The sequence below is a fragment of the Zalophus californianus genome, chromosome 7 (assembly GCF_009762305.2).
Source record: "Zalophus californianus isolate mZalCal1 chromosome 7, mZalCal1.pri.v2, whole genome shotgun sequence".
NCBI lineage: Eukaryota > Metazoa > Chordata > Mammalia > Carnivora > Otariidae > Zalophus > Zalophus californianus.
The window spans coordinates 44,912,678-44,940,082 of NC_045601.1; the positions used below are offsets into that span (position 1 = coordinate 44,912,678).

At 44.5% G+C, this 27,405-nt stretch overlaps 2 protein-coding genes across 3 annotated transcripts in view; one reads left to right on the top strand and one right to left on the bottom strand.

Moving 5' to 3' along the window:
* Positions 1–11,495: 11,495 nt before the first annotated feature.
* DCBLD1 (discoidin, CUB and LCCL domain containing 1) overlaps positions 11,496–27,405 on the bottom strand; it is a 63,962-nt gene continuing 48,052 nt past the window's right edge. For both annotated transcript variants that reach the window (XM_027601055.2, XM_027601056.2), the window contains 9 exons: positions 22,309–22,349; positions 20,893–21,102; positions 20,197–20,321; positions 19,773–19,920; positions 19,577–19,684; positions 17,584–17,668; positions 17,303–17,352; positions 16,300–16,419; positions 11,496–13,521 (listed from right to left, as the gene is read on the bottom strand). In XM_027601055.2, coding sequence (XP_027456856.1) covers positions 13,001–13,521; positions 16,300–16,419; positions 17,303–17,352; positions 17,584–17,668; positions 19,577–19,684; positions 19,773–19,920; positions 20,197–20,321; positions 20,893–21,102; positions 22,309–22,349 — 1,408 coding nt within the window. In that variant the 3' untranslated portion in view covers positions 11,496–13,000. The remainder of the gene's footprint in view (positions 13,522–16,299; positions 16,420–17,302; positions 17,353–17,583; positions 17,669–19,576; positions 19,685–19,772; positions 19,921–20,196; positions 20,322–20,892; positions 21,103–22,308; positions 22,350–27,405) is intronic.
* On the top strand, positions 23,286–24,250 carry LOC113926338 (cleavage and polyadenylation specificity factor subunit 5-like). Its single transcript, XM_035728379.1, has one exon. The coding sequence runs from the start codon at positions 23,400–23,402 to the stop codon at positions 24,081–24,083; it is 684 nt and encodes a 227-aa protein (XP_035584272.1). The 5' UTR covers positions 23,286–23,399; the 3' UTR covers positions 24,084–24,250.

Genomic DNA, 27,405 nt, shown 5'->3' on the forward strand with positions numbered 1-27,405 from the left:
TGGTATTGATCTCATTTTTAAAAAAAACATTTCAAGTTTCTTTTTTTTTTTTTTTAAGGTTTTACTTATTTATTTGACAGAGAGTGAGAGAGGGAACACAAGCTGGGGGAGTGGGAGAGGGAGAAGCAGGCTTCCTCCTGAGCCGGGAGCCCGATGCGGGGCTGGATCCCAGGATGCTGGGATCATGACCTGAGCCAAAGGCAGACGCCTAACGACTGAGCCACCCAGGCACCGCAAACATTTAAGTTTCTTTCCCATTAAATATTTTGGTTTATTTCTAGTAGCTTCTATCATTTGTACTAACCAGCCATCAGGTCCATGCAAAGGCTGAAACCTAGTTACTATAATGCAACTTTTTTTTTTTTTGGTAGGAATTAACTGTGTGATCATAGGAAATGTTTACTCTGGGTTAAAAACATGGTGGTTGGAAGGAACTGTCAGAGCAACTGTGGGACCAGCGTTTTGTTGAAACTTAGCAGATGGCAAAGACTCTAGTCTCCTTGGGTTAGTTTTGTGTTACAGATTTTGATAGTCAATGTTCTCTAAGCGGATAACATTGAAACAAATTAAAAAACCGATCCTGTTAGATATTGTGTAAGAGGCCATTCTTCCATTTTATCATCTGAGCCCAGAGTTGAGAAGTTTCCAAAATAGGTGTAAAATAATTTTTAGCAACATCTGTAAACATTGTTCTGTTTCTTTGCTTCAGAAGTTTTACATATGGTCACTTACAGTCAGCCTAAGGACTAGATGTAAAATGTGTAGGAATGCCTTTGCTTTGCTAAGGATATTTGAGGTCAATCAGGAAGATAAACTTATAAATGGTATTTTACTCTTAGTATTGATGAATACAAATCATATTTCAGAAGACTACTTGAGTTATGAACATTTAGAAACACTTATTTTTTGTCATTGATTAACCTTGATTTAGTCCTCATACAATATGCTGTCTGTAGGTCAGCTTAAGCTCCCAGCTCAGCAAGCAGTTTAGAAAAGTCTTTTCCCCAGAATTCATCTGCATAAAAAAAAAAATTCATCTGCATAGGATGTTGTTCGATCTATGAAATTTAAAAGATTATTTACATTTTCATTTTTAATCAGTGTTCTATTTTAGGTGGTTTTGTAACTTTTTTTTTTTAACTAAAAGTATTGCAAGTTACCATGCGCTGTTGGTGCTAAATATTTGTCTGATACTAAATCTTTTTCAGGTGTATTTTGAGAGCGGTAGCCCCTGTGGCGGTGGCCAGGAGACTGCGTCTCGCAGATGTCCCGCAGGTGCAGCACAGTGACTCCGGGCTTGGCAGCTGCTACACTCTGAAACCCATCCCGGCTTCTCCAGCTGCTGCCCCCAGTGACTGATCAGGACCTTGCCTTGGGTTGAGGACTCCTGACGGTCTTGCCAGACTTCCGTAGGATTACATTCTAATCTCAGTGGCTTCCTCCTGCAGCTGAGCTCCTACCTGCATCGGGGGCTGGTTGCTTCCGGCTTCCCACTAAACCCAGCTTCCTCTCTTACTGCCTCACCAGCATTGCTCCTAATAAATCTGTTACACAGCAGATCCCTTCTTGGTCTTGGTGTCTGCTTCTTGGAGGACCCAGGCTAACACAAGTGGACCAGGAGTGAGATGTGAGGAAACAGATTCATAGATGAGGAACCGGCTCATCTCCCACCCAGAGGCTGAAGAGGAGGACCTTCTGATCAGTAAGTGGTTGGCATGAGGTCACGGCTCAGTTTACTATGTATTTCATAAATGGTGTACCTGAACCTGTTCTCCTTAGAAAGGCCTACCTGCAAAGTTCATCTCTGGCTAGTATCCAGCAATTTGGATTTCAGGAGTGTCCCCCCTTTCCCATTCCCTAACTGATAGGGGTGGTTTACTGTGCCTGAAGCCTTTGTACAAACAGTAAGATTTATGTTAAACACCTGCTTTCCTTCTGGAAATCTGGACTTTTGATACATGCCAGGCCGAGTGCCTCAGTGACTGAGGCCCAATAAAAACCCTGGAGTGCAGGCTTGCCCAGGCTCAGGCAGACTTCCCCGGTGGACAGTATTTCATGTGTTACACATCATTGCTGGAGGAATTCAGCTCATCCTCTGTGGTTTAATTAGAAGACGACTCTTGGAGCTTGTGCCAGATTTCCTCTGGACTTTGTTCATGTGCCTTTCCCCTTTGCTGATTTTGCCTGGTGTTCTTTCTCTGTAATATCATAGTTGTGAGTGCAGCTCTATGCTTAGTCCTGTGGGTCCCTCTAGCACCCCCTCAGACAGTTACTGTCCCCATCTCCTCTCTTGGCTGCCAGGCCAGTAACTAGGCTCAAATTCTAGCACAGCCTGGCTGTGGATGTGCTGGGCCTGGTAAGGGAGAAAAGAGATGAGACCTCACAAGTGTAAGAATTAGCTAGCATATACTGCCAGGTGCCAAGTGCTACTAGGATTGGATTTGAGAGGGCTTGATCAAGGACTAAACTCCCTCGTTAAAATGAAGAATTCAGATTGGAAAAAATAATCCACACTGAAAACATAAGGACACCGAAAATCTGAAAGTGAAATGATAAAGAAGATACACTGGGCATATATTCCCCAAAGGCTAGCCAAGATAATTATTCCTGTCAGAGAAACTAGGCTTCAAGGGGAAAAAAAAAAGCATTACAGGGATAGAGAAAGCTACTTCAGTTCTTAAAGAATCAACTCAGTACAAAATTAAGATAATTCTAACCTCGTGTATATTAATTTAAAATAGCCTCAAATTATATAAAGCAAAAATTAACAGAACCACAAAAAAATTCTAAAAAGCCATCACAGGATTGGGAGGTTGCAACAAAACTTTCAAAGAATTTGGGAAGGAAGGAAGATTTGAACAGCAAAAGTAACAACATTGTAAAAGACCTCTGGCTCATAAGTAGGAAGATAGATGAATGGAAGCATAAGAAGGAAAATTAGAGCCACAAAATATAAAATACACAAACTTGGAGGCTTTGCTTTGGATTGGTAAAATTTGCAGTTTGTCAAAGTGCCAGCAGGGGGCAGCAGATTCTCCAAATATGATATTCTGCCTTTTAGAACTGGAAGGTTTTATGAGATTGTCAAAATACTTTTTTATTGGGAGGATGAATAAGCTGAGAACTAGAAAATTACATTCCTTGTCCAGGGTTACACAGCTAGTAGGTGTCAGCCAGGACTCGAATCCCTCTCTTGATTCTACTTTAATAGGCCACAAAGGGAGAAAGGGAAATACGGATGAAACTGTCAGCTTTTCAGTCTTTCTCCCCAACTTATATACTTTTTTAATGGTGCAAGGTTTTATGGAGCCTAGGGTTGATTAAGTTTTGATTTTTAAAAATGATAGTTGAGCTGGATTTGAATTTCACTAGGAATAGATTTTTCGCAGTTGGGTGACTGTTGACATTCCATGGCAGAGCCGCAGACTCTTGAAACGGGAACGTTCCCTCCCTCGCCCTTCATGTTCACAGGGTTCCCGTAGTCTTCAGGGAGCCAGGTTGCAGCAGGATACTTGTGACATTTGGGAAAGTGTCAGTCTCACCATCAGTAAGGACATTTTTATCTCTGCCGAGCGCTGTAACAAATGCGTTATCTACTTCTGAAAGCAGAAAAATTGAACCAAAAAGAAAAAAAATCAACTAATTTTCAGGGGAAAAAGACAACAGTTGTTGTCTTTTTGAACTGCTGGCCAAACTAATAATGAAAAAAGAGAGTAGAGGCAAATGTACAAAATAAGGGAGAAATAACCATAAAAACAGGAAATGAATGGGTGATAAAAAAAACTATTCAATTTTATATGAATAAATTTGAAAACTTTTCAAAGATAATGTAATTTACCAAAACTGAATTAAGTTTTGGGGTGCCTGCGTGGCTCAGTCGGTTAAGTGTCTGCCTTTGGTTCAGGTCATGATCCCAGGGTCCTGGGATCAAGTCCCACATCAGGCTTCCTGCTCTGGGGGAGCCTACTTCTCCTTCTTCCTCTGCCACTCCTCCTGCTTGTGCACTCTCTCTCAAATAAATAAAATGCTAAAAAAAAACTGAATGAAGTTTTAAAATCTAAACAGAGTTCCATGGAAAAAACCGTCAGTGCTGCCTCCTCCCAAAATTACCACAAATATATGGTTTCATAGGCAATGCTACTGAACGTTTAAAGAGATTATTTCAATGCCTAGCAAGAAAAGAACCTAAAAAGAGAAGAAAATGAAATTGTTTTTGTCAAGCTAATAAACCTGAAGATTGACACAAAGAAAATGACAAGACCTGTCTCATGAAAGAACATTAATGCAAAAATCCTAAATAAAATGTTATTGATGTGAATTCAGCAGCAGTTTAATGGACTCACACACCATAACTGTTTAATATTAGGACATCCAATGATATAATTAATCATACGGCTGGGTCTAGAAAGGGATCCTAGGCAAGAAAATCATTTGCCTTTTTTTTTTCCCTTTTAAGATTTATTTGAGAGAGAGCGCACCGCGGAGGGGCAGAGGGAGAGAGAAACTTAAGAGACTCCCCGCTGAGTGTGGAGCCCAGTGCTGGGCTCGATCCCACGACCCTGAGATCACGACCTGAGCCGAAACCAAGAGTCGGAAGCTTAACCGACTGTGCCACCCAGGCGCCCCAAAAATCATTTGCTTCTAGTTCCACAGATCCTGAAAACTAATTGGTGAAAATCCAACACTAATTCTTGGTGAGGAAAAAAAGGAATGAACAGATGCTTTCTTAATATACACCTCAACGTAATCTATTGCTACCCCTAAGCCAGCATCATGCTGAGTAGGGAGATACTAGAAGCATTTAATATGGTAAGGGAGGTATTGCCAATGGAATTAAGTGTACATATAAATTTGATAAAGGAGGTTGCAACAGCACTATTGGCCTACATGATCACATTCCCAGAAAAACTAGGAGAATCAACTAAAAACTACTAGAAACAAGGAAATTTAGTAAAGGAATAGGATATAAACAAGAAGAAAAAATACGTTTTAATATTTAAAAATATGTCTGTAATAGCTAATACCAACATGGTGCCCACCGTGGGTCAGGCACTGTTCTAAGGGTTTTACATGTATTAACCCTTGTAATCTTCACCGCAACCCCATGAAGTATATCCTACCACAGTCTCCACTTAGAAGTAAGGAAATGGAGTCAGAGAGAGATAAAATAACACTTTCTTGATCACACAACGATAGCAGAATCTGAACACAGGCAGTCCAGTTCCAGAATGTATACTTTTTTCCACCAAGGCCATACCAGCTCTTGATCTATAAAAGGAGGGAGATGGTACCATTTCTGATGTCAACAACAACAAGAAAACACCTAATCATAAATTAAACAAAAGTGCAGTACTTACACAAAAACCATTTAAAATGCCCTAAAGGGATGCAAAAGAAGGCTTGAACAAATGGAAAGGGTTATACTACGTTTTGTATGTATAGCCAGTGCATAACCACGTATGACCAAGAGTTCCATCAGACAAGAACGAATGGGAGCGGAGGCACACGAACATGCCAGGTTAGATCGCTTGTGGAAGAATGGGGACACGCAAGGAGATGGCCTGGGGTATTAAGGGAGAATTCTTTACACTTGAGAGATTTTAACAAGTTTATAGGCCAAGAGGAAAATACCATTTGAGAGGGAAAATACCAGCCCCTTTCCCGTTGACCCAGGACGGGAGATGAAAAGGACTGGCGTGGATGCAGTTTTCTGTAGGAAGAGGGCTGGACAGGCAGGTACAGGGTCTGATTTTAAGGACCATGAAGGAAAGGAGTGTAGCAAGGCCTCAGAGTACAGGAAGGTGGGAGGAGTGGCACTGCTTTGGAACAGTTGCTGAGGGGCAGTTATCAAAGATCAGCTTGATAAGGTTGAGGAGTAATGGGCCCCAGGTAAGTGGGGAAACTAGGAGTTGGTAAGAGCCCCGGTGCGAATAGTTACACAGTGTTCTCCTGCTGCCGTGGTGGACAGGTGCAGGTGGTATGCTGAGGGGGACTTCTGTCGTCGGGGCCTCAAGGTTTGGGGTTCCTGGAAAGACAGCGGCATGAAAATGCTGAGACAAAACAGTTCACATGCTGGATGGAAAGAAATTCAACTTAAAAAGTTTAACAACCAGAGGAAAATGGTGATTATCTGGGCATCCAGTATCTTCAGGAGGTCAACGCACAGGTAGGGTGAAAGGTGAGAAATCCAAAGAACAAGAGGTTTGGAGCAGACAGAATTAGTAAGCTCTCTGAGCTGGAGTTCTTGCCGAAGGAGTGTGGACGGAAGTGTGGACATCTGTGCAGGGAGTTTCAGCAGAGTGGAGGTTACTAGAGGAGACATAAAAAAACCATGCTGGACACTGAATTCTCCAGTGCGATCACAGGGAAAGGATGAAGACCTTGAGCCAGGCAAAAGTCCTCAGCGAATGGAGAATGTGGTTTGGGGGACATTAGGTGCTACAGCGAGAAGAAAAGGTGGCAGGGCTAGGGGGCAGAAGTATCACAGAGGGAGAGGATTTTGCAAGCGGGAGAGAGAGTGAGAATGGATGGGAAGTGGGTGTCGGGAGGAAGATGTGCCTTGCCCCCTGGCCACAGCCAGTGCAGCTGTTGAAGAGAAAAGGCCACCTCGGCTGGAAAAGGACTCCAAGGGAAGTGGTGCTGGAGGACAGTTTTAGATTTTTTTTTTTTTTTTTTTAATTTACTTGAGAGAACGAGAGGGAGAAGCAGACACCCTGCTGTGCAGGGAGCCAGACGCAGGGCTCGATCCCAGGACCCCGGGACCATGACCAGAGCTGAAGGCAGACCCTTAACTGACTGAGCCACCCCTGGAGGACAGTTTCAGACTTCAGATTGGCTGGAAAGATAGGAGTTAGTATTTATTGATCACCTACTGTATGCAAAAGACGGATATAAATTCATCTTCACAGCAGACCTCGTATAATCATTTCCACTTTAGGGATTAAGAAGTGGGTTTAGAGATCACCAATGTTAAAGGATAAACTGAGGCATTTTAAAAAATGTTTTTATTTGAGTATTTATAGATTCTAACGTGGTGCTGCCAAACCAGGAATGGTTAGGAGCACTCCACCAAAGAGGCCCAGGGAAAGACTTCGGGAACATGGGGGAGCAAAGAAAGGAAATTATCAGATTGGCTATAGCTTTAATCCTAGTTGGCTGTTCGTCATTGGTTGTCCTTAGCATTTGATTTCGAAACCTTGTGGCCCTTACAGGTTTAGACTTGGGCTTGCTTCTGTCAGCCACCAGGGCATTAGAGCCACCTCAGGCCAGTGGCCTACTTGTTTAATTGATTGAGCACCAGTAATGAGCTTGAAATCATGTAGTTAAAAAGTTTAAATCCCAGGTTAAACCCGAGTTCTATATGGTTCTAAATGCTTTGCTATTTGTAATAAATACGCTATCTCCTGCCTGCTGGGGAGGCATCATTCCAGCAAGATGAGACGCAAACCTGTCTATAAGTTCCTAGGGATGTTAGGTACAATAAAATCAGAATTCTTTAAAAGGCCCCGCTAATCTCAAGAAATACAGGGAAATACCCAGGTATCAGAATTAAAGAAGACACTTTAAAACAGATTGACCAGCACTGGAACCGAGGCTCTGAGCATCCTGGGGCTGGTGGGAGGGTATTGGTTACTCAGATGGTGGGTATGTAACCTTGAAAAGATAGAGACGAGATTTGGGGTTTGGCATGATGGGGTTGGAACAGTGAAAGGATGAACCTAAAAAAAAACCTGCCCAATAAAACAGACAACAAAGGATGAATGGCCCTGGATGACCAGCGAAGTCTCCCCCGAGAAATGAAAACCTGGGGCCTGTGCCTCACACACAGGTTTGGGTCTACATTTTCAGCACAGTCTAGGAACCACCGACCCAAAAGTTAAACTAAAAACTGGTACAGGGCTGATAGATTCCTGGTGTTAGTATTGTCAGATTCAGCAAATAAAAATCCAGGACATGAATAGTTTTTAGTATACATATGTCCCAAATATTACACAGAACATTCTTAAACTAAAAAAGTTATTTGTTGTTTATCTGAAATTCAAATTGAACTGGATATCCTGTATTTTGTCTGGCAACCCTACGTGGTGTACCTGACAGATATAAACGCGAAACCACTGAGAAAGGACATCATCCTGAGGTTTTTCACAGGGAGGGAAAAGCCCTGCTAAGGAAGGGCTCACAATAAAACATATGAAACCATATAAAGACACAAACCATCATGAACAAGAGTCAGGAGAAACAACAAACAGGACAGAACCTCAAGAACTCGGCCAATTCATTCACTGAGCAAATACTTATGGAGCACTGTTCAAGGTGCTGGGGATCTGCAGGGAACAAAACAGGATGGGGTCTAGCAGGAGAGCCAGAAAACAGTAAGAAGCGGCGCCGTGTGGGACAGTGATCAATGTTACGAAGAAAAGGAAAGCAGAAACGGAGAGAGAATATTTTGGGAAGAATGCTCTTTTTCAGACAGGGAGAGGAAGGAAGACCTCCTGGAGATTCTGAGTGTAGACCTGAAGGAAGTGAAAGCACGAGCCCTACAGATCTGGGGGAGGAACTTTTCTAGGAAGAGAGAGCAGCCAGCCCAAAGGTTTCAGGATGGGTGTGTCCCCGGCAGGTTCAGGCGACAGCCCAGAGGCTTATGTGGCTGGAGTGGGGTGAACAGAGGCCTGAGGGGTGACACCATGACGGAGGGGGGCAGATCACTGATTTGCCCCCGTCTAGTACAGGAGCCAGCAGCCCCAGGTGGCTGTTTACTTTTTTAAATAAAGTTCAGTAAAATAAAAAATGTACTCCTCAGGCAGTCCAGCCACATTCCAGCGCTTGACAGCCACGTGTAAGTAACGAGTGCCGCGCTGAGCAACTCAGACAATGTCGCTCTCCCGGCAGAGGTTCGACTGAACCGCGCTGCCAGAGCCTTAGAAGTCACGGCACAGAGGCTCCTGCTCCAAGTGAGATGAAGAGAACAGGACAATCAGAAAGAGAATATAAAATGATTAAAAGAAGGAATCAAAGCCCAAGAAGATACCGAGACAGTGTAAAAAGGGGCAGATTTGAAAAAGAACCCACAGACCCAGACATTTTTTAAAAATTGAAATGAAAACCTCAGTGGTTCAATTAAGCAGATGCGACAGAAGACGGAATTAGTAAACTGGGGTATGATACAGAATCTTATACAGTGTTTCACGTGGGCCCGGCAACGCTCGAGAAGCTTCCGCTCATCTTCACACCAGGCATAGGCAGGTGGATAGTATTGTTCCTCCCCACAGAACAAGCAAGGAAATGAGCGCAAAGAGGTGACGGCTTCTCCTCCGGGCAATCTCAAGTCTGTGCACCCAACCACTGTGCCATACTGTCTCTCGGGAGTTTAGCCAGAACTCAGCACAGGAAGATAAAGAGATGATAAATAAGAGGAACTAAGAGGAATGGAAATGGAAGGAGGAGGTCCAATGAACATGCACTAGGAATTCCAGGAGTGAAAAAAGAAAACAGCAGAGGCAAGTAGTGCACAACAGGATGGCTGAGAATCTGTCACAGTGGCGAAAGAGCAATCCTAGTGTTCAAGACGCAGGAGTTTGGTCCCAAGTAACGAATACAAATGAACTCACAGAATTCACAGTCCAACACAGTAGTAAAATAGCTGCACACCACAGGCAGAGCAGACATCTTTACCAGCCTTTAGGTGAATTTATTCCTAGAAGGGGGAGAGCCGGGAGAGAGACCTGTGGTAGGAGAGGAGCCATCTGGGCTGGTGGTGCACAGTGGTGTGGGTGCAGGCAGAGTGCTGGGGAGGGGGTGCTGGGCGGGGCTGGGCTGCTCTGGGGCAAGGACCACTAGCACGACTGTACTCAGCCCTAGCCTCGATTCGCGGACTCAGCTGTTCCAAGGTCCCAGCAAGCTTGGGCACGCTCTCTCAAGGAAGTACAGGGTGAACGTTGCTCTCAGAAGCTTAGCAACTATTTAGTGCACGAATGAATGAGAGAACGGCATTTTGAGAAAAGTGAGACCAACCCAGTACCTGCACTGGGACTGCCAAACTGATGTATTTCTAAAAGGCCTCGCGGGCATGTAGTTATGAAAGGCTATTCATGGTGACTCTAGTTATGTCTATAACAACTGATTTCATTTTCTGCTAAGATTCGAAAGCAAATGTAATAAACATCATATCCTTTCTAGATGTTCTCTAGGCTAATTATAAATATTAATAAAATTTTAAATAGGAACAAAACCCAGAGCAGTTTCAGCAGCTTCTGTGGCCAGTGTAGTCTTGCTTGTCAGAGATGTGTTGCAGCCACAACTGTGAGAAGTGACAGAATGCAAAGCCTCCCAATAGAATTTGATAACATAGAAGACACCAGACAATTAGAATGATCTCATTCTCACCTTATCACATGTGCTAATGTTGCAAAACACTGAAAAAGGCATAGTATTTTCCGCTCTTATCCTCTAATTTGGGCTTGGCAGTGTAGGGTTTTATCAGACCTTTCCACTCAACCACCGCATCTACACAGTGAGGCCACCCTAGGGAAGTGCTGGTCCAAAACAAAGTCCTGTTCTCCTCTCTGTCATGATTAGATCATGAGTACGGGGAAGAAATGTGATGGATGAAAATAACTTTAATTCACCGTAAACAAGTCTATTCCTGTGGACTAATATTTTAATGTTAGAAGGGTACATGCAGCCCACCGAAGGCCTGGATTAGACATACAGCCAATTATAGAACAAAAACTTTGATAAACGTTGTCCTAATTCTTAACTTGTAAGCCTTGGAGGAAGGCGCTTAACATTTTTACACAAGAAGAAACTGAGGCTAAGGGTTAGAGACAACAGACTGAATATACAAATGGATAACGGACAGACCAAATATAAAAACGAACTCTGATTTACAAACCCACAGCAATAAGCGCAGGAAAGCAATCCATTATCCACAGGAACCAGCCCAGAAAGCCAGCCCGTGCTACAAGTCAGGCATGCAGAAGTCAGACCAGGAAGCAAGAATGTCTGCTACAGTCAACTCCAAATCACTAAGATTTGATTACTGATAGTCTCTCTGTCTCCACTTCCAACCTAGGGCTAAGCAGAGAAAGCCAGATATGGATCCCTAACCAGTTACCTAGTTAATCTATCCTACAGCTTCCCCAGGCCAACAGCCTCCAATCAAGGCACACCTGCAGCCCTCCCTCCTTTTCCACCATGAAGCTTTCCAGCCCTCTGCTGCCCTTTGGCCTCTCTCTGCCAAAATGCAAGTGATGGTGGCAGACTCCCTTGCTATAGCAAGCTTGAAGAGACTTCACTTGCTTGGTCGGTCTTCATTTATTTCCAAAATAACTGGCTCGAGATCCCTCAGCTATTGTGTGGCTGATCAGGGTCTGGAACCAAGACCTGTCTGACAACAAACCCAGCTCTTTGCACTGTAATCACTTGCCCTTTTAGGAAGGCTCATCCTCAGAGGCCTTCAACAGGCTGGCCAGCAGGACACCAATGAGAGTCAGGGGCACTGTGATTTGGCATAGTTTATTATTACAATTAGTATGCATATAAAACCATGTAAACTCCACAAAGTAAACGGTTTATCCTCTAAAATACCCAAAAAGTCTGCTGTCAACTTCCAGCACCCTACTTTAATATTTAATTTCACAGAAAGTCATAGTTCTACAAACAGAATCATAATACATTTTTTAGGTAAAGGATTTTTTTGGTCCACATTTTTTGTCAAACAAACACACACTTTCCTCTGGCAAAAGAAGGCAAATCGTCCACAGTGAACTCAAAGCAAACAGGTAAAAAGCTGAACATGAGGTACAGCTGAGGTCTGGGCTAATCTGGAATTAGAGACAACGCTGATTTTGTAAGAAACAAAATCAGTTCCCAACCATCTCAGTAGAAAAAAGCTTTATGTAGATTTGGCCTCGGTCCCTTTTGTAAGAACACACCTCAAATAACTTTGCGTCATTCATAGTCACAATGTGTTATTTTCTGAAGAAAGTCATGCAAAGTGTGGGCGTCTGACCTCAGCAATATTTTTAATTAGGTACAAAAGCATCTGACACAGTAATTCAGACTGTAATCACTGGGCCACCTTCATTCAGTTTGTTGGGAGAGCAGTTTTGGTTGCTACGTCTCAGCACTTGGCTTGGCAGACAGTTTGAAAAGGTGGATTTGCCTGGGAAAGCCATACAGTGTCCGCTGGGCCTGAGGTGAGGAGGAAGCAAAGTGGGATGAAGGCCCCTCAGGCAGGGAGGCCCCCTGCGGCCCGCAGGAACCTCCTGCTGGCGGGCGCCCTGACGGGCCACCGCACCCCCCATCCCAAGTGGAGTCAGGAACAGGCAGCTGCTGAGGTGGTTGTGTGGTACTGTGTTTTGTTTTAATCTACAGTCATAATTGCTAACAACCACCCTGGTGTGTTTCTCATGCTTCAAGTAATTTCATTCCTTCCAGAAGAATGTTAGCAATGCTTTAGTTCTAGTTATCAAAGGAAAGGAAATGAGCCACAATAACAAGATTACGTTTAAACAGACCTGCTGCGAACACAGTATCAGATAAAATAGACTTAAAGAGTGAACATACTATTATACACGTTTTTGCTGCATTCTCCCACTTAGCCTCTGTGCAGAAGTAAAATCTGATAAAGCGAACTTAAGTTACTTTAATTCATGTTAAATATAACTCTGTACAGATTGCACATTTTATACCAAAGCAGCTCAATATCACAGTTAGAGAAATGAAAATGCCCTCTGAGAATTTTCATTTTCCTAGCCCAACAAAACCCAACAGACTCTTGCCCTACGGGTCAGAACAAAACCAGATGCACTACTTTGTAAACAGTAGGTGAGGTGGTCCCTAGGACTCCACCGCAGGATCCTATGAAGTCTCAGGCACACCCACGCGCACACACACGCACACGCGCGCACACACACGCACACTTGACCCCATCTCCCGTCCTCCAGGGCCGCACACAGCCCGCCGCTCGGTACCGCAGCAGGTTGCTTTCACAGTGTGCTCACAAGAGAGCGGTCATGGCTGTGGGGCTGAGGGGTTGGAGGCAGTCTCGGGGGGCCGCGTAGGCGGTGCTGGCGGCCGGCTCCGCCCGCGGCTCCTGGTAGTCGGGGTGGGCGCGCTCCGCGGCCGGGCCGCCGGCTATGGGCTGATCGTAGCCCCGGCGCCCGGCTGCGGGCGCGGGGCGCGGCGGCGTCTGGTACGACGCGCCGCCGGCCGGGAGCGCGTGCGCGTGCGCGTGTGTTTGCGCGTGCGCCGGCCCGGGTCCCGGCGCGCGGTAGCCGCTCTGCGCCGAGAAGGCGTGCGCCCGCGCCGCGTGCCGCTCCACGATAGGCGTGGCGTACTCGGGCTCGGGGTGGGTCAAGGGTAGGGCGTACTCGTGGCGGCCGGTCGGCAGGGGGCAGTCGTAGTGGCTGCCGGCCTCGGCGCTCGGAGCCGCCTCGTCCGCCTCGGTGTCCATCGGGCGGAAGGTGGAGCCCTTCCTGGTCACGGTCCCGGTGCCAATCATGAGCGGCGGCTGGTAATCTGAAATCAGAAGCGCAGGAGAGGCACCGTGTGTGTGCCACACGGACGCCCGGGCAAGCCGGCTGTTTGCGGAGAGGGGTGCTCTGCGGAGCCAACTCGGCCAAGTGCCTACGGTGCAGCAGGCGGGGTGAGAGAGCCCAAGGTGTAAAAGGCGGAGGTGCCACACACAGGGGCTTACACAACCGAACTCGTGCGTTAGGAAGCCTCAGCGCATCGCGGGAACCTAAAGAAGGCAGAGATGACACTTCCCCACCCCTGCGGGGGTAAGGGGAAAATACCTCATGGAGCTCTCAAACTGGCTCCTGAGATGCCAGATTTTGGAGGTGGAACAGGAACGGTGATTCAACAACCTGTTAAAAACCATGGGAAGAGTCGGAGTTTGATGTGGCCAGAGTATGAGGGACATGGCGTAGTTTAATAGAATACGAAGACCGAAATAGTAGGTTGGGGACTAATGATAATGGCGATGGTAACAATAAAGCTCCCACTTATTGTCCTTACTCTGTGCCAGGCATTAGTCTAAGATATTACCAGTCAGTGAAATCCTCAAAAAACGTACAAAGAGGTAGTGACTATTACTCCATTTGGCAAACGGAAAACAGAAGCAGGTTGAGATAAAGTAACATCTCCAAGATCACCCACCTGGCCCCCAATGGAGCCAGAGGTCGAACTCAGGTCGCAGGTGTATGCTGTTCACCGTCGGCTCCTTCATAGAGTGCCAGTGCCTTGCTAGCAAGTTTGGCTTCTGTAGAAACTACTGAGGATTCTAAAGAAGAGACTGACACAGGTAGAGGTAACCTGGAAGCCGACTGAAGAAGGAAAGATCAAAAAATGAGAAGAAACAAAAGTATAAGTCACACACTAGGGGTCTGGCAGCAGCCTTGGAAAGGCCACCCTTTGGAGACATGACGCAGAGAAATGTATTACCAGCAATGTGGGGCGTGAGGAAAGAGGACAGCCAAGGCCCCTTCCCAGGTGTTAAGCCCAGAAGCCTGGGATACACAGTTGGGAAGCCACTGGGAAGAGAATGTATGGAGCCGTCGTGAGGAGGGTTAGGAACAAGGGGTTCAATTTGGGGCCCACTGAGGAACTGGTGACATTCACATCGCAGGTAGAGGCGTCCAGCAGGTGAGAATTACTCCCTTCTTGGGGAAAGTGAGGGAAGTCTGGGCTTAGCAGCTGAGGAGAGAAAAATGCAAGGAAGGGCTCTCTATTGGGAGCTCTGAAGCCGGTCCGGGGGCGGGGGGAGGGTTGGGGGTGGTGAGACTGCTGAAGAGAGAGACTGTGGCTAAGTGAGGGGAAGAGCGAGACTCAGGGGCTCACACAGTCAAGGTGCCCAAGAAGGACCACACAGTGGCAACAGGCTGCACCAGAAGCTAAAGAATAATGAAGAGGACAGAGAAGGGGGTCTTTCCTCCCCTTGTTCTATCTACAAGGTAGCACTAGAATTGTCGGGGACCGCAGATGAAGGAATAAGAAGATGGATTTTGTGGGGAGAGATGCTCTCTCTGCCGTGAAGCAGCTCAAGCAAGCTTTCCACTGGTAGCTTTCTGACTTTGATACACACACGCACCACCTGGGAACTTCTGGGTTGGTAGGCCTGGGGCATGGCCTGAAAGCCCTCATTTCTGGCAAGCTCCCTGATGCTGCTGGCCCTCAGAATGCACTATGGGTAGCGAGAAGCTAAGCAGTGCTCCTCAGAGAGTGCGGTCTGCAGATGCCTGCATATCTGAGAACCGAGACAGGTCTGCAAAAAGACAAGTACACAGATTCAGAGCAAGTGTTTAGAAACTCACAGCAATTTGAGAGTACCTTTATGTCCACTGAGCCTAATAAAAGGCTTAGAGCTTTGTATTTTGTATATCTTTTTAAAAATGTCATTACTGCTCCTCATTTATACAGCGGACCCTGAACAACAGGGGTTTGAACTGTGTGTGTCCACTTATAGGCGGGTTTTTTTTTTCAATACAGCGTAGTACTGGAAATGTATTTTCCTCGTCTTTATGATTTTCTTAATAACATTTTCTCTCATTTTATTGTAAGAATACAATATATAATGCATATAACATACAAAGTATGTGTTAACTGTTTATGTTATTTGTAAGGATGGAGTCAACAGTAGGTTGTTCTGGTCAGCAATAAGCTATGAGCAGTTAAGTTTTGGAGGGAGTCAGAAGTTATACATGGATTTTTGACTGCGCAGGGGGGTGGCATCCCTAACCCCCTTGTTGTTCAAGGGTCAAGTGAATTGTATTTTACAAAAGTATTAGGTCTTGATGGATTAGAAATAATTTTTTAAAAGGCAAACAACAAAATGGATCCTTCCCCAAGGACAGTTTGAGAAGCTTGACTCTCAGGGATGGCTAATCAGGCCTCAGAGGCCATTCTAACAGTGGACGGCATCTTTCATCTCCTAGCTCGTCTTCCACAAGGCCAGGGGCTGTGCTTTCCAGGGCCTCTTTCTTAGTGTCTTCACCAAAACCTTAGTAACAGATTAATTCAGGGCTTCCAGATTTTCGTGGTACCTCAGAGGCCATTGCTATAGTTCTGCTCTAGCTCCTGTGGGTGTAATGGCCTTGTCTGAATGGGCTTTTGAGAGAGATCTCAGTGTCCGTTTGCAACTCTGTGCAGAGTTAAGAAAGAAGACTATACACATTACTGACTTATTGGGCCTCATCTGAACACAAGGGTTTTCGTCTTATTTCCCTCCTGTTCTCCCCCGCTCCCAGAAGCAGCATGTCTGACCCCAGAGCACCATCCGAGAAGCTTAATGCTTACCTGCCATATCACTTGTGATGAGATCTAACTTTTGCGTCATTTCCTTTTCATTATCATAGCTGATGGTGAACTCAGCGGACTGATGTCTGGCAAAGGGATATTTGATCTGCTTCCAACAGTCTGGAATAAAGATAACAGGAAACAAACTAATATCTTAGAAGTGTAACACACATTGTCCACGATGTGTTTCTCAATGAGTCGGGGGTCAGACCGCCTCCTGCCAGCTGACCTTATGTGTAAATGCATGGCCACAGCTCCTCAGATATATGTGCTAGAAACAGCGTGCTGTGGTCGTTACAACAACGGACACCATTCCGACCACGCTTTCCACTTGCCTTCGTGATGTATCTGTGTACCCATCACGTCCCAGATTATCCCTATGTTACACACATGGGGGCATGGTTTCCCATCATCTGCACAGACGCGACACTCGTGTCTCAGGAGTCAACACATCTGGCTCTTGAGACCCTGCAGAGCAGGTGTCCCAAAGTGCCCCTAAGATTCTGAGGGGTCCTGCCCTGCTGCTGTCTCTCTGGACCGTGGCTGACTCATTGCACGGGCATCCTGTAGTCCTAAGGATTCTCTGCAACCTGAACCTGAACCCTGCCTGTTTATTCCTTCGCTTTCCCAGAATGGGAAATACTGTGGAAGCCTGGAGATGCAGAGTGTGCTGGACAACGTACTTTGTGAAAATGGGGCTTTTATAACTTCTCCTGGGTGACAGGCTTTGGGGTGGCCTAAACTCCAATGGCCAAAAACTCTGAATGTTGATAAATGATGGGATAATGCTGAACAAAAGTAAAAGTAACTGGCCATGAAAACTCCCAATTGAAATAAAGAGATAGGACACAATATTCCATTTCTTTTAGGCTTGCTACTTTAAAGGCTATAGAGCTTATTTTTTTAACCATGTAAGTGTGGGCCACAGACCTAATCAAGCTTTTAATCAGCAGATCCTGTCCCTTCTATAAGAATAAAACCGTAGAGTTTTCTGTAAACCAACCTGTTTTCTGGGCCTTAGCTGATCCATATGGATTTCCTTTCTTCTTCCTCCTACAGAGACAAAAGAATCCTACTTGAAAAGGTTTCTAAGTGATAAAGGTTGTTTAGAGAAGAATACATGATACTTTCTACCCCTACCCAACTTGTTCTTAACACATATATTAACATTTTATCTTGGCCAAAGTAATGCTGCTTTTCTACACATGAACATCTGGAAAGCAAACATTTTGGTTTTGTGATTATTTGCATAGAGAAGAAACTTAAAAATGTCAAGTCACATACTTTCTGAGGGCTGCAAAGATTCCCATTCCAGCAAGCAGCACGGCAAGGAGCACCAGCGGAATAGCAACAGCTGTGATGTTTATTCCTGGGAAGGGGGAAGCCGCCACATTACAACAGAAATGAGCTGCAGCCCAAGTTCACAATCTAAAACTCAACACTGATTTGAAAGGTCTTCAACAGTTTAATATATGGGGAAAATGAATATGTGCTAGGCATTTCCTGATATCAGAAAGCAAACAGGATTCAAAATCCTGGCTCAAGTTTAGGAAAATAGATTTTTTCTTTTCCAAAGAGGCAATTTTTGATGGTCCTCACGGATTGACACCTACTCTGAGCTTGTTGTTTGGACATTAGACTCCAAAATCAGAATTGGGGTGGGGGGCAGGTTTCAAGCTGGCCCACCCAGCTGGCCCGGAGGTAATCAGCTCAAGGAACCAGTTCCCCCAGATGGTGGGAGGCTTTGCACGTGAACAATAACAGGAGCTGGGGGGGGGGGAGGGGAGAAGAGCCCTGGGCTTCCCGTTACCAGGGCTCTGGAGCGGCGGGCTGAGAGGAAATACAGACTGATGACCTCAGACAGCATTTCCACTCTGCCCACGGAATATGGTGTCTTCCTACTTTAAAAAAGGAAGTCACTTTAACAGCTACTAAAGCAGGCCCCAAGTTTGTAGACACCGCAAACTAAAGGAGAAATATTTGTTCTTCACCCTTTATCTGGGTGAAGAAGACATATCCCTGAGAAGAAAACAAAGGGATGATCAGGAGTGGAAATGTGTAGTTCATGAAATTGGGGGGGGGGGGGGGGCGGAGGGGGGGGGGCAATATAAGGACCTTCAAAAGGAACAAAAGTCGTAAATTACAGCAGTGTTATTTACCAGAGTGGAAATTTGGGAAAAATCTAAGAACTTAAACATCCAACAATAGGGGAATGGTTAACTAAGTGATGGTATATCCATATGAAAAAATACTATAAAGGTATTAGCAACTGTGTTTTTCAACTGCTTAATAACACCAGAAGATGCTCATGATACGATGTTAAGTGAAAAAATATATGCTACAGAACAAAGTATGTGGTATGCTACCATTTTTTCTCAAAGTTATAGATAAATATAGTTGACTGGATACAGTGGAATATGGTGATTATCTGTGGATGCTAATTTATGGCTTATTTTTATTTTCATATTTATAGATCTCTAATCTTTCTGAATTTTATAAAACTAATACACGAATCATCTTATATTCTGAAAAAATGACTTTTAATGTTTATTACTTGAATAGATTATATATTTACATGTTCAAACTTCAAAAAGTATACAAAGGTCTCCCTCCTACCTCTGTTCCTCCTCTATGGGAAGCCAAATTATGTTTCTTGGCATTCTTCCACAGATATTGGAATGATTATCTCTATATATTCATTCTTTATTCCCTTTTTTTTTTAGTTAATTTATTTGAGAGAGAGAGAGTGAGCACAAGCAGGCAGAGGGTCAGAGGGAGAGGGAGAAACAGACTCACTGCTGAGCAGGGAGCCTGATGTGGGACTCGATCCCAGGACCCTGGGAGCATGACCTGAGCCAAAGGCAGACGCTTAACCGACTGAGCCACCCAGGCGCCCCTCTTTATTCCCTTTTGTGGACACATGATAGAGTGCTATATGGACTGTCCTCTCCTTTGCATATTTTCTTAAGTTTTTCTCTACCTCTAACTTCCTCTATTACTAAACACATTTATTTTTCATGGCTGCAGAGTATTCCATTGTATGGAGGTGCTATTATTTTTCCGTAAAATCTTTACCTGGTGTTTGAAGGGCAAATACTACTTTCTCTACTTACAATATTGCACCAAAGAGTTGTGGAGATACATCATTTTACACATAGGGCCATCGAACTCTGGACATTCATACGACAGAGAAAAAAGTTTTTGTTGAAGCTACTGTAATAATCACACGGAGTCCAGTTATGCTCCTGAGGAAACCACAAAAAAGGAACTGCTCTACCTGTGGGCATTTCCGGAGAGGGGACGGATTCTGTGATCGTCTCATCTTCTCTTTCAGTGGAACTGACAGTATTTGGACTTGTTTTACGCAACACCAATGACTCATTACCTGAGGCAGAGGAGAGGTTGGAAGAACCACATTAGTAATGACTATCTGTCAAAGGGCACAATCTGAACCGAGGAACTCGCTGACTTGCCTTGTGTGACCTGGCAGCCAAAGAGCTCCACTTTCAAAGCTATCCTCTGGTGCCACGTCTGGGGGACAACCCGCACGTATCTGGCCACGATGGGAGGGATGAAATTATTCCTCACTGGATCCCGAAAATTAGAGTTGCCCTGAAACACCTGTAGAATCAAATAACTTTGACCTGAAGAGGCTAGTGGTTAGCGCATCCATCTTTCCCACCCCACTCCTACCTGGCTATAGGACACCAGAGCCAGGAACCTAGGTCTGTGGTGGTTCTGCAGACACGCTTGGTAGTGCAGACGCAACGCTCTGCCAACAAAGGCTGCGTGACCTAACTAAGGGGGTGCTGCAGATCTGTTTTCTGGAAACACACTGATAAAAACATCTGGAGACCCACTCTCCCACTCAGTTCTTTCCTCTCAAGTTTCTCTTACCTTTTCTTTATTACTCGCAATTCCTTTATAGGTCCTCCACTTGGAGTTGCTGTTTTTGAACTTCATCACGAAACTCTTAACATAGAAGTTGAAATTTGACTGTGTGGATCCTGTGGTCATAATTCCTTGTAAGAAAATATTATTGATAGGTTAGATTTTATAATACAGCATGTATTACAATACCAGGTTTCTTTCCTCTTTTTTTTTTTCCTCACTTGAAATCTTAAATCATTTTGCAGGCCAGTTTTTCTTATTTGCATTTTGAAACCTGACCACAGCTGAGTGTTTCCACACTGACAACATGCCATAAAAAGGTTTCTTCTAGGGGTCGCCTGGGTGGCTCAGTACATTAAGCATCTGCCTTCGGCCCAGGTCATGATCTCAGGGTTCTGGGATCAAGCCCCACATTGGGCACCCCCCTCAGCGGGGAGTCGGCTTCTCCCTCTCCCTCTGCTGTTACCCCGCTTGTGCTCTCTCTGTCAAATGAATAAATAAAATCTTAAAAAAAAAAAAAGCTTTCATCTACTCCTTATATCCACACTTAAAATCTGCACACAGGTTCTTCCCTTCAAGACAATGTGAAGCCTTATTACTTTTAGAAAAGACACAGAATACTTTGAGGTAGAGAAAGAGGCGCCTATGTAGCTCAGAAACATAATTTCAACTGCCCGTCATTTTGCATTTGTGAAACTGTACCCGTTATTTTCTTTTTCTCTCCCAAATCGGTCTCCAGCCACTCGCGCTGTTTACGGTTCTTGCCACTGTCCCCCGAAGCCCATGACAGATCTTGGCCCTGAACTTGGGCTTGGCCAGGAGACCAGTGAACTTGTTCTCCCATCTCACTGACCCACTGCCAAGAAGCTCTGATCTGTGTGTCAGGTTCCAAACTCAATGATCTGCTGCAACCTACAAAAAAAAAAAAAAAAAAAAAGGCCAAGAAAGTATTTCAGATACAGACACAAAATGAAAGCAAAAAAAAAAAAAAGTACTCCATCTGAACTAGAATTATTCAGTTGATTTATTTCCATTCTGATATCAAATCAACTGTTTAATTATTAGTTTTTTAATGGCCCAGACTTTTCATCTGACTCATTTGTACTGTGGTCCCTTGCAATTGCTGCTTTTCTTTTTAATGGACCTGACTGAAGTCACATCCCCTATAAATGACATCTCTCTGTTCCTACTATAGATTTTCCTTCCTAGACTTCTAAATTCACCCTCATTTCAGCAAAGTACAATGTGTCTTAAAGGTTTAAAATGCTGAAGGTTCTTCTCACTTGATCAGAGGGGACTCTACTGTCTGTGTCCTTGAAGAGGAGGGACATCCGGGTGCTCTGAAGATCAGTAAATTGTACTCAACATCATCCTTAGGACCTTAATTTTACCATGTCCAAGACAATGTGGAGGTTAGCAAATAAAGGCCACACTCCTCTCCTGGACAAAGAAGACATATTCATATTGTTCTCTGAAAATATTTTACTTTATGCTGAGAGAATATTTACACAGAATATATTTCATGATGGAGGGGCTAAAAAGCCCTTATTTCACACACTCATGTTTGAGCACTTTATTCGAGATAACCACAAATCAAACTGTAATCTTTAAAAGCTTTTCCTGTTAAAATATAACAGAAAGGAATTCTATCTTAACATAAATGGCATTTTGAATTTTCATTCTTTTTTTGGTGAAAGCGTGAGAGAGCTTAGATTACAAAGAAAAATATTTTCTACTTCATGCTAATTGAGTTACTGTCTCAGTATTTCTAAGTTACAGCATACTTGGTGCTGTGTGACCTGTGGAAGAAAAGAAAAATAAAATCCTTTAAACTATAGCATGGGAGGGGGATGGGAGAATAAACTACCCCTGAAGACGTTAAAATATCAAATTCTTTTTTTTTTTAAGATTTTATTTATTTATTTGACAGAGAGAGACACAGCGAGAGAGGGAACACAAGCAGGGGGAGTGGGAGAGGGAGAAGCAGGCTTCCCGCTGAGCAGGGAGCCTGATGCGGGGCTCGATCCCAGGACCCTGAGCTGAAGGCAGACGCTTAATGACTAAGCCACCCAGGTGCCCCCTAAAATATCAGATTCTTAAGGAAAGCTGGATCCTTACCGTTGGAGGTAAAGAGAAATCGCTTGTCGGACAGGGAACCGCTGCAATGATAAACACAAACAGGAGGAGGTGAGCTGCTTACCTGGATCACAATGATGGACACAGCACCACAGCCCAGGCGTCACAGAGCCTTCCGGCACCTCACGGGGTCCTCACCGCACCCCAGCAAGGCTCTAACCATCTTCATCACTGGCCTTTTATAGAGAAACTCAGGACCACTGAAGGGAAGGAACGTTACTAACGCCACCCAGGTGACAAGTGGCCAGGACTCTTGAGTCACGTCACTGCTATTGGGTCAGAACCTTGTGTGGTTTCCATCATGCCACACTGTGTGGAGAAGGAAAATGCACACATACAGCCTTGGGAACAACCTTAAGACCCAATTAATTAATACCTGGCACTGGAGGCAGAAAGAATGACAGCCCTGACTACCTCCTTTGCTTCAGTAGTCGCCCTGAAGCATCCTAATCGCTGTCAATAGTCAAGGACCACGGAGAGAAACGAAGGAGACTGGCCAGTTTTAGAAGAATGATCATGTCATGTGTCGCTGCCTTCTCCACAGACTTTGCTCCTTCCCTGAGGGGTCCTGCCCCAGTGGTGCTGCTCTGGGGCAGCCTCAGCTCACTCAGTCTCTGTCCAGTCACACTCCTCCCTACAGCCATGAACCATCCTCCCTCTGGATGACAAGGTGCGGTGGGAGAAAACTCATAGCATCTCACTGGCCCGGCCTGAGCTGGGCCTCGCCGCTGCGGGACAGTCCTACTGCTGAGCTGGCATTAACCCCGGGGCCTGTGGACTCTAGGATTTCTACAGCTTGTGGTGCGCTCGGAGGCAAACATCATATCGACCTCATTCTGCAGCTGTCTCCTTCCGTGGAGAAGAGATTCCGGAGGCCCAAGATTGTATTTACCTTTTTGTAAGTCCCTTACCAACTCAACAGTGTGAAACTACGTAGAAAATTTGAAGTTCTGGCTCTCATGTTAATGGCGGGTGGCGTCTGCTGAGGGGGACGCAAATAACCGCTACCCGCACAGGGAAAGTCTCCCTGCCTGCCCCACTTCCTCTCGCCGCAAGTACTCGAGCTCGCCATCATGTCCGTGGTGCCGCCCAATCGCTCACAAACCGGCTGGCCCCGGGGGGTCAACCAGTTCGGCAACAAGTACATCCAGCAGACCAAGCCCCTCACCCTGGAGCGCACCATCAACCTGTACCCTCTTACCAATTATACTTTTGGTACAAAAGAGCCCCTCTATGAGAAGGACAGCTCTGTTGCAGCCAGATTTCAGTGCATGAGGGAGGAATTTGATAAAACTGGAATGAGAAGGACTGTAGAAGGGGTTCTGATTGTACATGAGCACCGGCTACCACATGTGTTACTGCTACAGCTAGGAACAACTTTCTTCAAATTACCAGGTGGTGAACTTAACCCAGGAGAAGATGAAGTTGAAGGACTAAAACGCTTAATGACAGAGATACTGGGTCGTCAAGATGGAGTCCTGCAAGACTGGGTCATTGATGACTGCATTGGTAACTGGTGGAGGCCAAATTTTGAACCTCCTCAGTACCCATATATTCCTGCACATATTACAAAACCTAAGGAACATAAGAAGTTGTTTTTGGTTCAACTACAAGAGAAAGCCTTGTTTGCAGTCCCTAAAAATTACAAGCTTGTAGCTGCACCGTTGTTTGAATTATATGATAATGCACCAGGATATGGACCCATCATTTCTAGTCTCCCTCAGCTTCTGAGCAGGTTCAATTTTATATACAACTGAATTCCTGCCCAGTGGAGAAGTAAAAGAAGCCGTCTCTGTGAGCACAGCTATGCACAGTGTAGAATAAACATGGTAGAAAAGTTTGTTTTGGTTTTTATCTCTTTCCCAGTCCCTAAATTGCTCCCTACTTTCTGTTGTTTGAATAGTAAAGTTAATATGAAGAACTCGATAGTAGTGTAAACAAATGTGATAATGTTTAACTTACTTTTGGTTCTACTCATACTTTTTTGTACAACATTAAAGAATATGAACTTCTTTCCATTTGTATTTTTTTTTATTTTTCACATTAAACTTGTAAAATTCTTAAAAAAAAAAAGAAAATTTGAAGTTCTCAAGATGAATCTTGCATGCATAGCACTCGGTATACTGATACTCGAGAAACGCACGAAGAGGTAGATGCCACTGTTGTGTGCAATTACTTTACAATCTGAGAGTACGGCTTCTTATTTAAATGTTTAACTCTGAATTACATCCGGCAACCATGGACAGAGAGAGTACTGAACGGTGAAATCCACAGAAAACCCAGAAAGAGGCTGGACAAGAGTCTAAGAACCTTCCCAGCAAAGCTCTGGGACCATTGTTTAGAAGTACCAGGTAGTCCAAAGTCCCGGAATAGACCTTTTCGTTCATATTCTTTGTCCACTCTCAAGCGGAGACTCCACAGCCCCGCCATTCCACATAAGGGTTCTGTTATATCCGCTGCACTGAATACAATGCAGGAACCCGTCATTTCTCACGTGAAAATGCGGACCCGCTTGCCTAAATTCAGAGTTCGCGCCAAAGCCGGGGTGAAGATCCAGCTCTCCTAACTTCTAAAGAAAGGTGCACGTGGTTCACATTCCAAGTTTTATTAATTTATTTAGGGCCTCTATTTGACTGCTTTTTCCATTTTTTTCTAACATTCCTGCACTAAATATTACACTTGAAATTTTGCCCAAATAAAGCACCTGATATTGTGGCAACTCGGAGGGTCTCAACTCGCTCCCACTGCCATGAGACACTAAAATATTTATTTTGTTGTCATTGAAAAAGAGAAGTTAGGGAAAGAAGGATAACTGTGGAGTTAACCCTGGGAAGACACCGCCAGGGAAGACTCTACTCCTAACGGCTCTCTGCCTGGCTCTTCGCCCGTGATCAGCTGCGATACATGTTTCCATTGCACTCTATTAAACTAAATACAACCACTTGGAGAATTCTATTGGTAAGTGAGCCTCCTCTCATAAAAATGAAAACCCTCCAGGAGGCTGGGGTTCTGAGGCAGTCACACGTCAGCGTGAATGCATTCAATCAGACGCCTGGAATTGCCGGCCTTCCCCGGGGGCTCGAGAAGCCATCAAGAAGAGGCTGATGTCAACTGAAAAAGCAAAGCCTTCGCTGCTGGTGGTGTGAGCCTTCACCCTCGGTCTGAGGTCAGCCTCTCTTCCTGATTCCATTCTGGTCTCCTCAAATCAAGGAAATGACCCGACCCGGATGAATCCCAGAAGAACCCTAGATATTTACTTTAGGGACTCCTTCTTCCTCAGTGGCAGAGCTTTTTCCTGAACACCAAACAATCATGCGTGGGAACACAAGTTCAATGACCGCATGCACACTGCTTCCCCAGCAGCACACCGGCACAGAGAAAAACAACTGCCCCCTGAGGATTTGGGAGTCGGGATGAGTGGAAGACATGTGTCCACATGTAGTTCACTCTTCTCTGCTCAGGACAAAAAGCCAGAGCAAAATCGGAGCTAGAAGGAAGAAGGGACCTTGATATAAACCTGGACTTTCTCTTCTTACCAAAACAAAAATCAAAGAGTTTGTTCAAATAACTACATGGAATGTGGAGCAAAACATTTCCATGGTTGAGATTTCTGGACTCTTTGTGTCAACGTTTAATTCTGATTTACATAAAGCAACTTCATCTGTATCAAGCCTAGAAGTAATTGAGAACATGTCTACTTCTCCTCAAGCAGTTTAAATAATTTTTTTTCAAAAGTAAAATAAAATCCTCATAGTACAAGTTCAACTTTTTATGGTCCTATTTTTCTACAAAAGAAGCACTGAAATGTATACAAACATAGGCAAGAGATTCCAAAAAACAGATTTAAAACCAGAGGCCAATTCTTTGTTCCTATCTGGAGATGTGGCTCCCAACAAATCTAGGCCACAGCATGGCATCTTTCTGAAATAGTGCCCTGGTGTCAATATACTAGACCATAAAAAATTGTAAACAGAAACAGATCCTCAAAAGTCAAGGTCAAGCCGATACAGCTTACTGTGTATAAGCAATCACTTTTATTATAAATCAGGATATAATATTTATGTTCCACAAAACTTGAGGCAAATACGTAAGTGAAAAAATATATGTACATACATGTGTGTGTGTATATATAATGCATGCATATATTTCTTTATATATAGTATATATATGTACATGCATACACGTATGTATAAAATACATGCATGTGTATATAAAATGAATTTATAATACACACATATATAAATTTTATTTATTTGAGTAAGGATTTTACTTTCTAAAGGTACTCTGTTACTAGGCATTTAGATCTTAAATTTGGGACTGATTTTGGTCACACAATAGGAAAAGAACACTTTGGGGCCTCTCAAAGCTAAAAGTCCTATCCAAGGGGAAAGTAGCAAGCAGAGAACACAAAGACAGAGTGGTGAGCCCGCCCATCAGAGGGCAGCCTGCACCCAAACCTTAGTGGATGGCTGCCTTCTGTAGATTACATACAGCATCACTTGGGTGGCTTGTGAAAGACCTGGACAGGAATACCCTCTCCAGTTACCCCACCCACAGCCCTCAACTCAGAATTGCCAGTGGGAGCTCTGCCTTTTCCCTCAGCTACCCACCAGCCAAGGCCCTGGACGTGAGCATGGTGTGCTGACTGCCACAACTCCTCTCGTGTCCCTCTCTGGGCCTTGACTCTGCTCCCATGTCCCATATGCCTGGTTCCTGCCTTCCACCAAACCCAAGGCTTGCCTTCTTCATGAAGGTGACCTAACCAATTTCTACTCCCAACTTCAGCCACTGCTTTGGAATCCCCTCTCCTGTGAGCTTAAGCCAACACCTCAATCCAGAAATGGGTATCGGTCCCTAAGTTTACTTATGAATTCATCAATCGGTTCTTTGGAAGTTAAGATATATTTTCCTAAAAAACAATATTATAACTTGGAGTCAGAATCACCATTTGAACTACAGTATCACTAAACTAAAGCTGTAATACATTTAAATAAAAAGCAAAAGGGGAAGGGAAAAAATTACTATGTAACTTTCTCAAAATGACATCAGAGTCACTACATTTATGCTAACTAGGGAACC

Excerpts from the sequence above, each read along its gene's own strand:
- LOC113926338 (XM_035728379.1), top strand. The coding sequence starts at position 23,400 with ATGTCCGTGGTGCCGCCCAATCGCTCACAAACCGGCTGGCCCCGGGGG.